Source organism: Vanellus vanellus (assembly GCF_965231255.1).
Source record: "Vanellus vanellus genome assembly, chromosome: 7".
Lineage (NCBI taxonomy): Eukaryota > Metazoa > Chordata > Aves > Charadriiformes > Charadriidae > Vanellus > Vanellus vanellus.
This window is the reverse complement of record NC_138912.1, coordinates 28,232,961-28,246,690: the sequence shown is the minus strand read 5'-3', so window position 1 is coordinate 28,246,690 and position 13,730 is coordinate 28,232,961. Positions and strand designations below refer to the sequence as shown.

Here is a 13,730-nt window from a genome sequence, read left to right as displayed (position 1 = left end):
GGTAGCTCAACTTAAATGAATATGAGGAATGATACCGGCAAGGAGATACCTTAAGTCTTTGAACACCAGTCTAGTGGGGTCAAAGACTGGCACTTATCCAGTCAGCACCCACGAACCCTCAAGACAAACAGTTAACATTTAATTAAGATCCTGCTAAAAACCACTCACATTGCCAGAATACCATTAGCTGTGCTAGTTTTGCACGTGATCTTACCAAATCTAACAACCTGTTTCCAACACCTTCCAAACCGCAAAGAGCTCAGGTGGCTCCTCAGGACCTCCTGCGATACCGCCCAAAGACAAGGCACCTCCCGCGACGCTGCCACGCTGCATCCGGCAGGACCTCGACCTGCCCAAAAAAGATTTTTCTGCAGTCTTAAAAATGAACAAATAACAGAAAAAGCCCTGTAAGCTCACAACATCTAAAGATACTGTGTTTTCCACTGTTCCTGCTTTCCCTGCCCTAGATGAAAGCCTACAAGGGAAAGAAACATCCAGCACCCCTTCCTCCTCCTTCTCTCTGCCTTCCTTTTCTTGCCCCACTTGCCGTATTTACAGGATTCAGAGCTCTTCGGCACATTCCAGTTGTAGACTTCAAAAATAAATACGAGGGGGGGGGGGGGGGGGAACAAACCAAACCAAACCAAAAAACAACACTCCGGGGAGCTTGGAGCACTGCCAGCTTGCCTGGGTAACTGGACTTTGCGTGGAGCTGGAAGGGTGTTTTTTAAAAGGAGGGAAGCAGAAGAGAACAGCTCAAGAATCTTGGCTCAGCCTGGGCATATTTCCTCCTAACTCTGGCTAAACCTCAGCGCGAACGGCCGGACGGAGGAGTCGATGCGAAGCCGGGGAGGGAGGCGGCGGGGCTGCGCACCGGGACTGCGGCAGAGCTGGGAGAGGCTGAAACCATGCTTTTCCTTTGGGCGCTGGCGTTTATTTTAGTCCTGCAGGAAGGAGGGCTGCTAGGTAAGTGATTCCGAGCTCGCAAAGCAGAAACGGTCAAAGCCTTTGCATGGGGTGGGAAGAGGAGGGAAAGAATTGTTTAATCTACGAGTTCTATATGAAGGTGGCATAGGTATGCATCAAAATTCTGCGGGAATATTGTTTTTAACGGGAAAAACTCCACTTTCGTGCTATTAAAACCTGTCCTGAAGGCATATTGCTTCGGTAAAGATTTTTCACTTCTCACTGTATTTTCAGAAATTTAGAACCGCGTTCAGGTGCTGCAGCAAGTGCCCTGCATTTCCATAATTACTGTTCTGGCACATCTTAATAACATACACACTAATCCACGCAGAAATGAGGTCGAAGTTCAAGGTGAATAAAGCAAGATTTTCCTTTATTCAACCCCCTTTTTTGAGATTTGCTGGTAACAGCACTGTATTTTTTTTCTCCTCTGCTTTGGATTACTTATTCCTGAGATTTTGAGGCACATAGCGCCTTCTCCAAATACCTCGGGAGCACAAAGTATAAACGCACAGCATCTGATAAACTGGAACCTGAATTTTATTTTGGTTAACAGCAGATTAGTGCTAGACTAGCCTGTAATCTCACTGTAGCTGACAGGGTGACTGAGAGCTATTCAGTTTGGCTAGTCCAAGGGTTTATAGTCCCCGTGCAACCACAAACCCGGCTTCCCAGCCTGTTTGTATTACGTGTTTTCTGCTAGCTGAGGCCCGGCTTTAATTTCCCTCTGCTGTTACTTCTTGACAACACACAATGTTTGTATTTCATGGCAGAGTAATAAGTTTCCATTACAATCAAAGCATTTCCTGAAAAACTGTTAGTCCCTTCAGCCCCCAAGTCCTAGTCACTCTTCCTTGCCCTGTCTCCCTCCCACGCGACTGCCTTTTGGAATGTTTATCGGTGAGGATCTGAAACATCAGTACCCCAGCAAGGGCACGCTTACTTGTTTTCACTCCACAAGTACTCAGCATCCTCTTGTGAGTTTTGTGAGCGTCACGAAAAATTCGTGAAATTAAAGGGAAAAATTCGTGAAATTAAAGGGAAAAAAAAAAAAAAAGGCTGGAAGAATGTTTTTGTTGATTCCCCCCAAAGTATGATTTTGTTTAAGCTGAAATCATTAGCAAGCGCAGATAAAATCCAGCCAAACAGAATAGTGCTTGAATAACAACTGCAGTGGAGACCAGTACTCAGTATCATGCCAGGCGGTAGTACTCAACCAAGGAATCATTTTCACCGTCTCGGTGGAGTATTTTATGTGAGATGGGAAAGCTCGTGTCCAACACAGCCCGGGCAGTGCCATGGCTGGCTGGCAGGCTTAAAAAGGCCATCCCCACTTTCCCTTTGCTGCCTTTGAGTCAGGGGAATCTAACATTTGATCTCATTGCAGATCCTCTCCCTCAGCCACCGTGGGTTCCTCTTAAAAACGGTTCGGCGTTGGCCAAAGTAGAACTTCAGTTTTAATTCAGTCATTAACACAAACTATCTCATATTCACGGAGCTCAGCCTCCAAAGAGCTCAGGAGGAGCGTCTGGCGCGGGAGCCCTTCTGGAGGCGACCACGTGCTCCCATCTAATGGCCGCGGTTTCTAGTTCTGGGCTGTTGTTGCTGGGCTAGTTTGCGGGGTGCTGCTCAAACGTGGCACACGACGTAGCCTGGGGCACTGCAGCACTCGACAGCAGCCCCATTTAAACGTGTCATACAAAAACCTCCGGGCAAATTGTTCTGAGGGGTGCGGCACCCCAACAGCAGAGCCTTTGCTGCGTGTTTCCGCACGGCAGAGGGGTGACCCGGGCTCCTCGGGTAAACGAGGAGCTGGCAACCAGGCAGCCAGGCTGGCCCCACTGACACGCTCCGTTGGGCTCTGCAAACCAAAAGCTGTGCGCGCTGCGAGGGAGAGCGCGGCAGGAGAGCTCGGTCGCAGGCGCGTATGGCTGCTCAGCACGCCACAGCTGTGGTGTTATTTAGTTTTAAACAGCAGAAGTTGCATTCGGTTTTAACTGTAACTAAGACAACAGTGTTTTATCTTCGTTCAGCTAACTTATTACGGCTTCTCAGAATATTTTGGATCCCCCGATACCCACATGCGGTATCAAACCTGGGAAGACCTATAAAGATTTAGAGTGAAAGGGGGTCTTATAAAGGAGACTCTCAGCAGTCAGAGCTGGACCGTTGCCTAGAAACTGGAGAGGAACCCTCCCTTCAGAACAGCCTACTTTTGCCCAAAACTGACCACTTGCTTTCTCACAGAACAGTGTTTTGCCTCCAGGAGATTGAACTACTGCACGGTAGAATTAAATCCAGTGTAAAAATGGTAAGAGAGGTCCCATCTTAAACCAGAGTTGGGCTCATATTTCTCTACTAATAAAGCAGTAGTGGTTTAATCTATACCCCATGTCATAGGTATTTTCTGTCCCTACAGAAAGCTACTGCTATTATTGTCTCCGGTGCAAGGATCACAGCCCTTGCGAACACTCACCTCTGGGCTCCAACAAGGAAAGAAAAAGAAAGTTTGTCACAACATCGCGTACCCAGATGGAGGCGTGTTTCTTAAGCCCCCGAGGCACCTGAATATAGGGGCTCTGTACAGAAGTGAGCCTTTTTACAGATTTGTGTATCTGTAAACCCCTATGTTTTGTTATATCCAGTTAAAGGGAATTTATTAAGTTCTCTGGACTTTGTAACCTCCATGTGTAAAGCAAAGGTTAATATCAAATTCCAAAAAAGTCTGGGGTCTGGAAATACAGGGCTCCTACTCTTCATCTGCAGGAAGCAGCTGTATTTATAAATCCAGTTGATTTTCCCCGGTTGAAGTAGTTGTGAGTCTTGGCCGTGAACATTGAGATCTAGTAAGTATGTATGTGTATGTACACACACGCACATACATAGTTACATATATATATATCACTGTTCTACTTCCTGAGCTGTTGCAGTGCATATGAACTGTCTGCCAGAGGAAAACATATCTTCAAGCAAGTTCTTAGACTTGTTTGAGTATTAGAACAAAACTACAAGGATCTTCTTCCATTGTACTGTCACGTTTCTTTCTACTACCGTAACTCACTCATTTGCAAACTACACAACCGCAGAACTGACTAATAAGTCACAGACTCACCTCACCCACTCCCCATGACCATAGCTCCTATTACTAAAGGCAGACCAAAAGCCATGACCTCATAAAATTGAAAACCTCTTTGTCTCCAGATAGCAGCGGTCATCTTCAAATTGATGGTGGCATCAAATAGCCACGTATCTCACCTCCTCCATTCTCAAACCAGCCTTAAACACATCCATTCTGTGTAACTTACATCCTTTACGTGACATGGCTCCTCTTCTTCCTAAAACAGTTCTTCCTCTTCTCCACGCACAAATATCTCCTATGCAACTATTAGCTATAATCCTCCTAACACTTTGCTTATATAAATACACATTCACACAGAAACAAATACATAATAAAGGGAAAATTCTGTTTGCAGCCCAAAGCATCGGTGCCCGATCATAACATACAGCATGAATTCGAGTAACTTACCTGCCAATTACGTAGCTCACGTCTCTTACCCGCCTGATTCCCTATAGTCATTTCCCATTGCAGCAGCGAGCACAAGCGGATATTCCCTGGCTGCCTGTTGAGAAGACCAACATGCCGGAAACACATCCCAAGCCAACAGCTCCCGCACAGGAATACTTTATTGTCATCCTCCTTCCTTTGAATGAAAACATACGAAATTTAAGTGCTTCTTACAGTCAAAAATACGGTAACACAGCAGAAGGAGTAAAGTGGTTTTCAAGTAGTCATTTCGCTTCTGGCAGAGGGCCATGGCAGAGGCCTCAGATTGTGCTGTGCCTGGAATAGAGTGCCCACTGGCAGCACAAACTACCCCGGCCTTATGCTCTCCCCCTCCGTCTCCACTGCTGGTTAAGCGACTGCTGAAGCTCCTTTGTGAAATGAGAATCGCATGGATCGTGATAGCAAAAACTTCCTCCAAACGAAGTAGTTATTACACAGAAATACGTGGCAGCCATCTCCTAGTCAGGAGCAATTTCACGCTGGTGATAATGAAACCGGTAGCGGTGCAGAAAGTTTATCCGGTACTTCCATATCTAAGGATGCCAACATAATTACGGGTCGACATAACTGGAAACTAAGTTTGATGTCTTTAAGGAGAGCCCCCAAAATTAAATATGACCAACAGTCTTAGCTTAACATGGTCTTAGGTTTGAAAACACTGATACTGGTAGGATTAGCATCAGTTCAGGTTCAAAGTAATTGAACCTTTCCTGTACTCAGCTGCAAGTTAACTTCACCAACCAGTTTTGTAAACTGTGTAATTTCTTGAGCTAACACTTCAAAGCTATATACACATGTTAAAGTGGAGTCCAACACTTACCTTTAGACAAGGAATAATTTAAGCAAGGATCAGCAAATCCCTTCAGAGGTCTGTTACATTCTTCCCAAACTGGTTAGGGGGTTGAACTCGATATTCAAGTTCCTGTTCTTTTTCCTATTGGAACATAAATCCATTGCTACCCCCTTCGTTTTTTTACTAAAAACTATCAGGCCACCTTATGCTATACGCTCCAGGAATAAAATGATACTGCTAAACCTAAGGCAGTGCAAACAAGAACACAGAGCGTAGCATGTTTTCTTGAAGAGTTATACATGTTCTCCTTTATTCCTCTTGGTCTATCGCACGATTTCAGGCTTCCTTAGTTGCCATCTGGTTCCCGTTTCAATCTCACTTGTCTTTCATTCCGTCTGTGGCCTGCTTTGTTCTACCCCTCCCTCCCTCCTGAGCACAACATGAACTCTCAGTTAACTTTCGAAACCACACTGCTCGTAGAATGATGCTAAGGGAATTTTATACACTTTAAGACCAATAGGGAATGTTATGGTCGCTCAGCTTGATCTTCTCCGTAACGCAGACCAAAGAACCCAACCCAGTAATTTCTGTATCGAGCCCGCAACTTCACTTTGACCAGCAATGCATCTTTAGGAAGGATACTTGTAAAGACCTACCAGATCTGTGTGATCTCATACTTCAGTTCTGTCAGTCTTAGTAACAGCAGCAAATGACAGTGAAGAGACAGTCGCTCAGGTTTATTCTGATGCTTAACATCAGCAACTACTTGGGCCATCAAAATGAACCACTTAACAGCATCTGAATAGGCAGAATCCCGATGGTCCTAGACGGGGACTTCTTTGGGGAGTGTGTGGAAGCAACCTCCTGTGGGCTTGGGGGAATATGTCAAATGTACAGACTGCAGAGGAGCTTAACCAAGAGGTGTTCTAAAACTAAGGCCTTTGCTCTTAGCCTGTTTGCTAAGGTTGTTTTAATTCATACTTCGTCGCTCTTTTGTATCCCTTGCTCCAAGATCAAGTTTTGTACAGTCAGGCTGACCACGATACATACATTTTTACTCTTCAGCATGCTACTTCTTTCAAACATTAAGCATATTCTTTTACTAAACATAACTTTATTGGCAACCAAGTCAGAGATTCTCTATTTTCCTGCTCCATCTGCTGGCGTCTGACTGTACCACGGCACAGGGCAGCTGACGCACTACCTGGCTTTATGGGCACCGTCAACGGAGCAGAGAGGACTTAATCAGAGGAAAAAAGGCGCGGGTCATTTTCTTACCTTGAACAAGAGAGTTCTGATTTTTGATGGAAAATAACCACCTGCGTATCAAATAGAATGGACTTCAAGAATTGAAGCAAGCATCTCACTTGCAGGAAGCATCGGGTAGGAATTTGCAGATGGGAAATTAACTGAAAGGTAATGTTCTGTCTGCCATATTGATAATTCACAACAAATATCTGCCTGAAGTAATCCACTAAGTTTCAAATGAGATATTCAAGACATTGAAATGTGACTCCTATGCACGTGCTTAAGCTGTCAGAAGCTGCAAATACCCACACATTTTAAATAAGTAATTTATACAGCACACAGAGAACAGTTTATTTTTAAAAGCTGTTAGCTTTAAAATTTACTATCAAAGCTTTCTGCATTTATGCATGTGCTTTGACACATAGGCAAGTAAAAATGTGAATTTACATTTCAAAAATGTTTCTTCAGCAACAAGAGAGCGAGTACCTGGAAGTATCTCACAAGGCCATTAGTCTTTTGCATACGTGGCTTGCAGCCTTCCATTCTTCGCTCCATTTATGTGGCGACTGCTATTATTACATGAGGTAGAGATGCTGCTGGAGAAGGTCAGTGCCAAAGGCAGACCGTGTCATTTTCTTTCACCAGCTGCAATACAGAGAAGGGCAGCGCTCATAAGCAACATGTGATTCTCTTTGAGCACATGGAAATTATTGCTTCAGCTGAATTGTCTGGCCATAGTGACCCAGATACCTGCCATATTTACAAGGGCCCGGATGTGTCCCGTGAGTAGCTCATCCCAGAGATAACGACCGGGTTAAGAGCTAAAGCCAGACAAGAAAATAACAATCTAGGGGTTTTTGCAGCCAAAGCCTCAAGCCAAGGCTCAGAAACCAGAAGGAAACGACGCTGACTGAAGCGCAGGCTGCCCAGCCAGCAGCAGCAACCGCCCACCCGAAGTGCCCTGTGCTGGCATGGGGGCGAAGGAGCAATGGCAAGCGCAAGAGCATCTCTGCTCCGCTGCTAAAGTCACTAACGAGACACAGACAGGCAGGGCCCGGCTGAGGGGGTTTCTGCCGGGTGAGCCCTCAGCCAATTCCGTACTGGGAGGTCTGGGAACCAGGCACCCTTTGGTTTCTACTAACTCTCATCACTCCCTGACAACAGCTATCAGGTGCTTCCCGAGACACTTGGACTCGTTTGTCAAATTTTTTAGGAGCTGCACTAGTCCCGTCATTCTGGGTAACATCTTACAGCCCTGTCAAACTAGGACGAGACGCCTCCTCCTCCTTTGGTAAGCCCATTACAGTTCATAACACCGCAATGTGCTCTGGGCACCAGAACGCTGTCTCTCTCCATGTCAGAAGAGAGGAACCAACCACCCCAAGGAACCAAGCATTACTGAGTCCTGCGTTTCACAGCAACCCCTTCACCTAGTTCTCTAGATGGACACGTGCGCAGAAAGCAGTGCAGTGTTTTGCTGACCTCACAGTGAGATACAACAGCCTTACGTTGGCTACGCGTACCTATCACAGCACACCCTGCTTTGAACAAATGACCGAGTCACCCATCACATCTAACCTCCCCCTCTACGCGCAGCTGCACAGAGCGGCACTCAGCTCAACGCTGAGGTTTGTGCTGAACAGAATCCTCTTTCACACAGAAGGGCTGACCCAAAGGAATGGTTACAGTGGCGTTTTGGGTAAGCATTTCTGCTTCAAAAACTCACTTTGTGGATTTAAGGTCCTGTGTCAGGAAAAAGGTGAAAGGAGCCCCTGCCCACCATGCCGTTTGGCAGCTTGGGAAGGCCACAGAGTCTCTGGGTCAGAGTCTGGCTCGGGCAGGACAGGCAGCTACCTCTGCTTCTCCTACAGCAGACCTCCGGGCTTTCTTGAGTGGACCGGCACCATATAAGACACATGATGAGGGAAAAGAGGAGTGGCCAACACTAACTTGAGCTAGCCAGCATTAATTCTCTTGCATTTTCCATTTCTAGGGAATGGACAAAACAAGCCTGGCGTGTAACTTACAGCTGGCCAAAAGCTCCTTTAACAACAGCATGCAAGTGGTGCTGGCCTTCACCCAAGCTTTGCATCCAGCCCTGAGATGCAGCGACCTACAGCTAGGTTAACACAGTGAAAAATAACCTCCTGGGGGATTCTTAAATTCTTCCATTTGCTCTTAGTCCACCTAATGATTTCGGCTGCCTCTTTTTCACAGTTCATTTGTAGTTAGATCTGGGAACGTCCTCAGCAGTCAACAGCTGATGTGCAGCTACCTCATCACTATGCCTTCGGCTCGCCCTTGCTCCTCTCTCCAACGGTGGCAGTTCAGCATACAGCTGAACCAGGCCACGAGGCTTGTCGCTGACTGCTAGAGCTGGGAATATTGGAAAGGTAGAAATGTTATTAATCTCTGGCAGTAAAATGGAGCTTACCTTGCTCCTGTTGTTAGGAAAGACAAGGTTTGTAGAAGAAGACTGGCCACTGCATTGTAACCTCCATTTCTGACACAGAATTTCAGTATCTCCATACTGTTCCAGCCACAATGGAAAAAACATGTAAATAAGCAAAAAATATTGAGAAGTAGCACGGTTCACTTGACCACTAAGTTACAAGGTAACGATACTCCCAAAACACCAACAGCAGCAACAAAGGGGGAGAAAAAGGGCAACTGCAAAGCAGCTAGTGTTTAAGCACCTGTCATATTTCAGCAAGTCTTCAGTGAAGAGGCAGGTTAATTCTTTGGGAGTCTGTCCTAACAGCACCACCTCCTGGCCAATGCACCAAAAAAACCCAAATCAAAGTCTTCATTACAAATAAACAACCGAAAATTCTCTCTTAAGCTCTGCCAAACCAATGTCTAAATAATGCCACGCCGAGTACATCAGATCACATTTTAACCTCTCCTGTCCACTCTCCGCCCTCCAACTTCAAGGATGCCATTCCAAGTCAGAGTACATCTCTCATCCCATCAAACTGCAGTGGCTACAATCCTTACTGACACGTTTGCCACCATCTGATAACCTATGCTGCAGAAACCTTGGCACAGACTTGCGATGAAGCGCTGCAGCAGTTCCAAATCACTGCTCTCGCACAACAGTACTGAAGACAGAACTAGTTGCTCTCCTTATGTTTCTTACTGTTCATTATAACACAAGCTCACGGTTTCCTTTGTCTCTGTTCCGATCAAACGACAACAGAGCGCGTTACTGCTGGTTTCTCATTATCATAGCTTCTCCAGGCCTCAAACAAGAACAAGGCCTAACTTTACCAACACGGAGCAAGATATGTCACCGCTTCATGTCACCGGTTCATAATACTCCACTAAAAAGTTCTACGCACACATATCAAAATCTAAATGTTACTGAACGTTGCACAAAAGTTATGAAAAGGGAATTGGCTCTGCTGAAGCATGGACACCAGCAGGTACTGACTTTTCGTGGAGCAGAGCCAGCAGAATGAAAGGTTCAAAGAGCAAGAGCTCATGAGTACTGAGAGGTAAATACAGATAATGGACAGAGATAAGCAACTTTGTATATAGCACCATACAGGAGTGACTTGGTCAGCGAACGGCATCAGCTGTACACACTGTTATTTTTTGCCTTCCCATTGTAAAACCAGACTGTCACGGACGAGTTTCTGGCACAGTGGGATCACCAGCTTGTATCCATTTGGAGCATAAGTGGACAAACTTAGCTGCTCTTCAAAGCTTTACCATACCAGCTGCTTCTGCAGTAAGTCTAAGAGGAACTGATGTGTGGGCAGATGTTCCCAATGCTTAGGGGTTTATACTTGTAGAGAGAGTTACAGTCTATAAACTTACCCTACACAGGTAGGAAAAAGCAGATTGTGTAAAACAAACACACACACATAAAAAAAAAAAAAAAATCCTCATGGCAAGATAAAACACCTTGTTCCAACCAGCCTTGACAGTGTGTACAGGCAAAGAAACGTTCACAGCACTGGGGTGTAGCTGTAGTCGTTGTGGGAAAGGTTCAATTTCTACCTGGGACTCCTACATTTGGTTTCATGAACAATGCTGTTGAGCATGCCAAATACCACTTTTGAAGTCGGAAAGGTAAGGACTGCTATTAAAAAGCTCTTGCTAATTTACTGTGGCTGTTTTTCCAGCTTCTGCAGACCCTGTCAGTGTGTTACCTGGAAGTTTGGGAGGAGGAAGCTGGTGTAACGAACATGATATGATGCACAAACGCTTAGATATTATTGAAGAGGTAAGAGCTGTTGTGCTGGCTTCTAGACCTTTCCAGACTTCTGCCTCATCCTTTTGACCAAAGAAAAGAAAGATGTTGTTTCTAGACACTGTCCCTTCTTGATGTTATTCTATTCAAGGTCTGACTCTTCTTTTTCAGATGTCATCGTTTGTAACTAACCATAAAGCCATTATTACCAGAAACATATAATCTTGATGAATTCCAAACAACTGATTAACCAATCACTGAATATTACATATCAGTCTCTTCTAAAATGTTTATAACCGTGCCTTTAATATAACAGTCTCAGAACTGGTATTCGTAAAGTTTCACATCTGCTCATGGCTAGATGTGAATTCTGCAGGTGACTCCAAGCCTGACAAAGGAGCTCCTCCTTGCTCCTACAGACAGTCAAGAGCTAAGTGAACTTTATGACAGGGATTCTAAGAAAGCTGCAAAGCTTTAATTTTTTTCCCTGGTGCCTTAAGCACTGACAAGATACGTGTCCAGTGCTATTTCCAGCTGGGTAGATGCCAAACTGCATGCTGCTGGCTCTCAAATGGCAACATTAGCCCTCTCCTGCTCCAGTTCCAGCCCTCTTCTTCCCACCCCATCAGCTTCCCCCATCTCCCGTGCAGATTCTTTTCTTGGATATGATGGTGGCTCAGAAATGAGACAGAATTAAAAACACATTAATGCGAAGCTCCCTCCAATAAGTCAAATTACGGGTGATTCTTCACACGGAGGTGCTGCAATTTAACTCTTCAGAAACAACGTTTTAATACTTCCTGCCACCAGAGGCCAGCATAACACAAGAAATATTTAAACCAGCATTGCACAATATAAATTAAATTAGCTGTTAGCATTGTGGGACATTAGATTTGCACTTCCACTAACACATTTATTACAATTCCTTCCACTTGACCCTTTGACTACCCTCTTTCTCCATTTTCTCCCTTGTTTTCATTAGAAGGTAATAAAAACAGTGGAGCATCTAGAATCAGAAGTCAAGTCACTCCTCAACATCATCAGCGAGACAACATCAAACATTCCCATCGCTCCGGGAACCCCACTGATAGACATTTTTGATGGTAAGTATCGAGTGGGATATAACCTAAGTTTAAAACAGTGTTGCATATGCTATTACCAAATATGCCATCTTTTCTCCCCCCAAGATGTGAAGTAATTCCTTCTTTCACTTCAGTGCAGGTTAAGGCCTCAGCTGAAACGCTGGGTCCAGTTTTGAACACCAGGTTTCAACAACCACTAATGTGAGGGGGAAAAGAAAAGGGAACAAACCTCACCAAACAAACAAAACCCCAGCCAAGGGGTTAGACAGATGAGCTACACAAAAAGGTTGTGAAATTGGGGATGTTTAGTCTAAAGAATATTGAAGTAGCCCACCAGAACGAATAAGGCTGCCACAAAGACGAAAGCCTGTGTTTTCTTCCCCATTGCAAAAGTGAATAAAGCAAGAAAATATGCAGCAAGAAAGACTCCAGCAAAACACAAGGCAAAGCTTTCCTACAAGGACAGTGAACCACTGAAATTCTATGACTGTAGCTTCCCCAGCCCTGGAAATGGTAAACAAGCATCACACCTTAGAACTGCTGGATGGACTAAGCGATCTCAAGGTCCCTTTCAGTTTTAAGATACTGTGATTCTTTAGTTTCATGTGTGACAAATGAAACAAAAGGAGGGCAACAAAACACAAAAAAAAGTTATTGGAAGTATTATCCTTTTAATATCTTAAATCCAATTTTGACACGCAAGCCCCTCACACTAAACATGCTCCTGGATAAATGTTTTTGGAATAAATTAAACCACAACAGAAATTACTTGTATGAGACCACCTATTCTACACAGCTTCTTATAATGCTCTATCCTCTTCATCCCCTGCCCAGCTATCAATAGTGCATTTAACAAGGTGAAAGACACTCCTGGTGGAAAATAAAAAAGTACGAGCATCCACAGATATCTTTATGAAATGCGTTTGGTCAGTGTTGGGTTTGTTCGTTTACATACACACATGCATACTGTAGTGCACTTACGTGATAGAAGGTGGGCTCAAAGTAGACAGCAGTGGAGTTTGTGATGGTTTTTAGTTCTTGCGGTTGGCTGTGTGGAGCTGGTCACCATGACTGGTATGTTCTCACCAACTTTTAATGAATAACAAATTTCCAATTTTCTATCAGAGGCAGGTAATAGGTAACAATTAAGTTACTCCCCTCCAATGAGAATTTATTTTAAAAACAAAAGTATTCCAGTAAAGTGTTACCATGAATTTAAAATGGAAATCCTAAGTCAACCTCAGCATATTCGCAGCACATCTATAGTAAGTACTACTCAGACAGAGCTTGCAACAACTGCCAGATGGCTCAAGAACTGCAGAGCTCTAGGACCTTCCTTCTGTGATTTGATGAATTGAAGTGACAATCCCCCACTTTAAAGTAGCAGGATTTATGTTTTAAGTGATGTTTAGCTACAAAGATTGATCCTGATCTTATAACCAAAAATAATTACATCAACTCTTCTCTACACAGATACCAGCTGAGCACTGTGAAGACAGAAGACAGCTGAATGTAACAGCATGGTTGTCATAAAACAGTGGCACTTTTATTCATTTAATAAGCTTGTGTTTCCAGAATTTGAGCAGGGATGAACAATCAGTCTTCAGCTGTAGTTTGCCTTCTGTGTTCCTGTGCTTTAAAATAAAAAGGTATTTGCTTTTAGAAACTATTTCAAAGCTTTGTATTCGAAATATTTCAGCAGCCCTACTTAGTCAAAACTGCATTTCAAATACAGCACGTGCAGGAAGAAAACAAGATCAGGTAACAAAATAACAAACTTCCCTTAATTCAAAAGCTTACTCCTTCCCTGACAAAGAAGTGAACCCTTGCTATTGGTATAAATCAATGAAGATATATTTTCGGCTGCAATTTCCTTTC

The 13,730-nt window shown here is 44.2% G+C and overlaps 1 protein-coding gene across 1 annotated transcript; it reads left to right on the top strand.

Annotated features, from left to right (window-relative positions):
• Positions 1-652: 652 nt before the first annotated feature.
• On the top strand, positions 653-13,521 carry PLAC9 (placenta associated 9). The gene is made up of 4 exons (XM_082486450.1): positions 653-966; positions 10,703-10,803; positions 11,753-11,873; positions 13,326-13,521. Exons 1-4 carry the CDS (start codon positions 909-911, stop codon positions 13,334-13,336), a joined length of 291 nt encoding a protein of 96 aa, XP_082342576.1. The 5' UTR covers positions 653-908; the 3' UTR covers positions 13,337-13,521.
• The last annotated feature ends 209 nt before the right edge of the window (positions 13,522-13,730 follow it).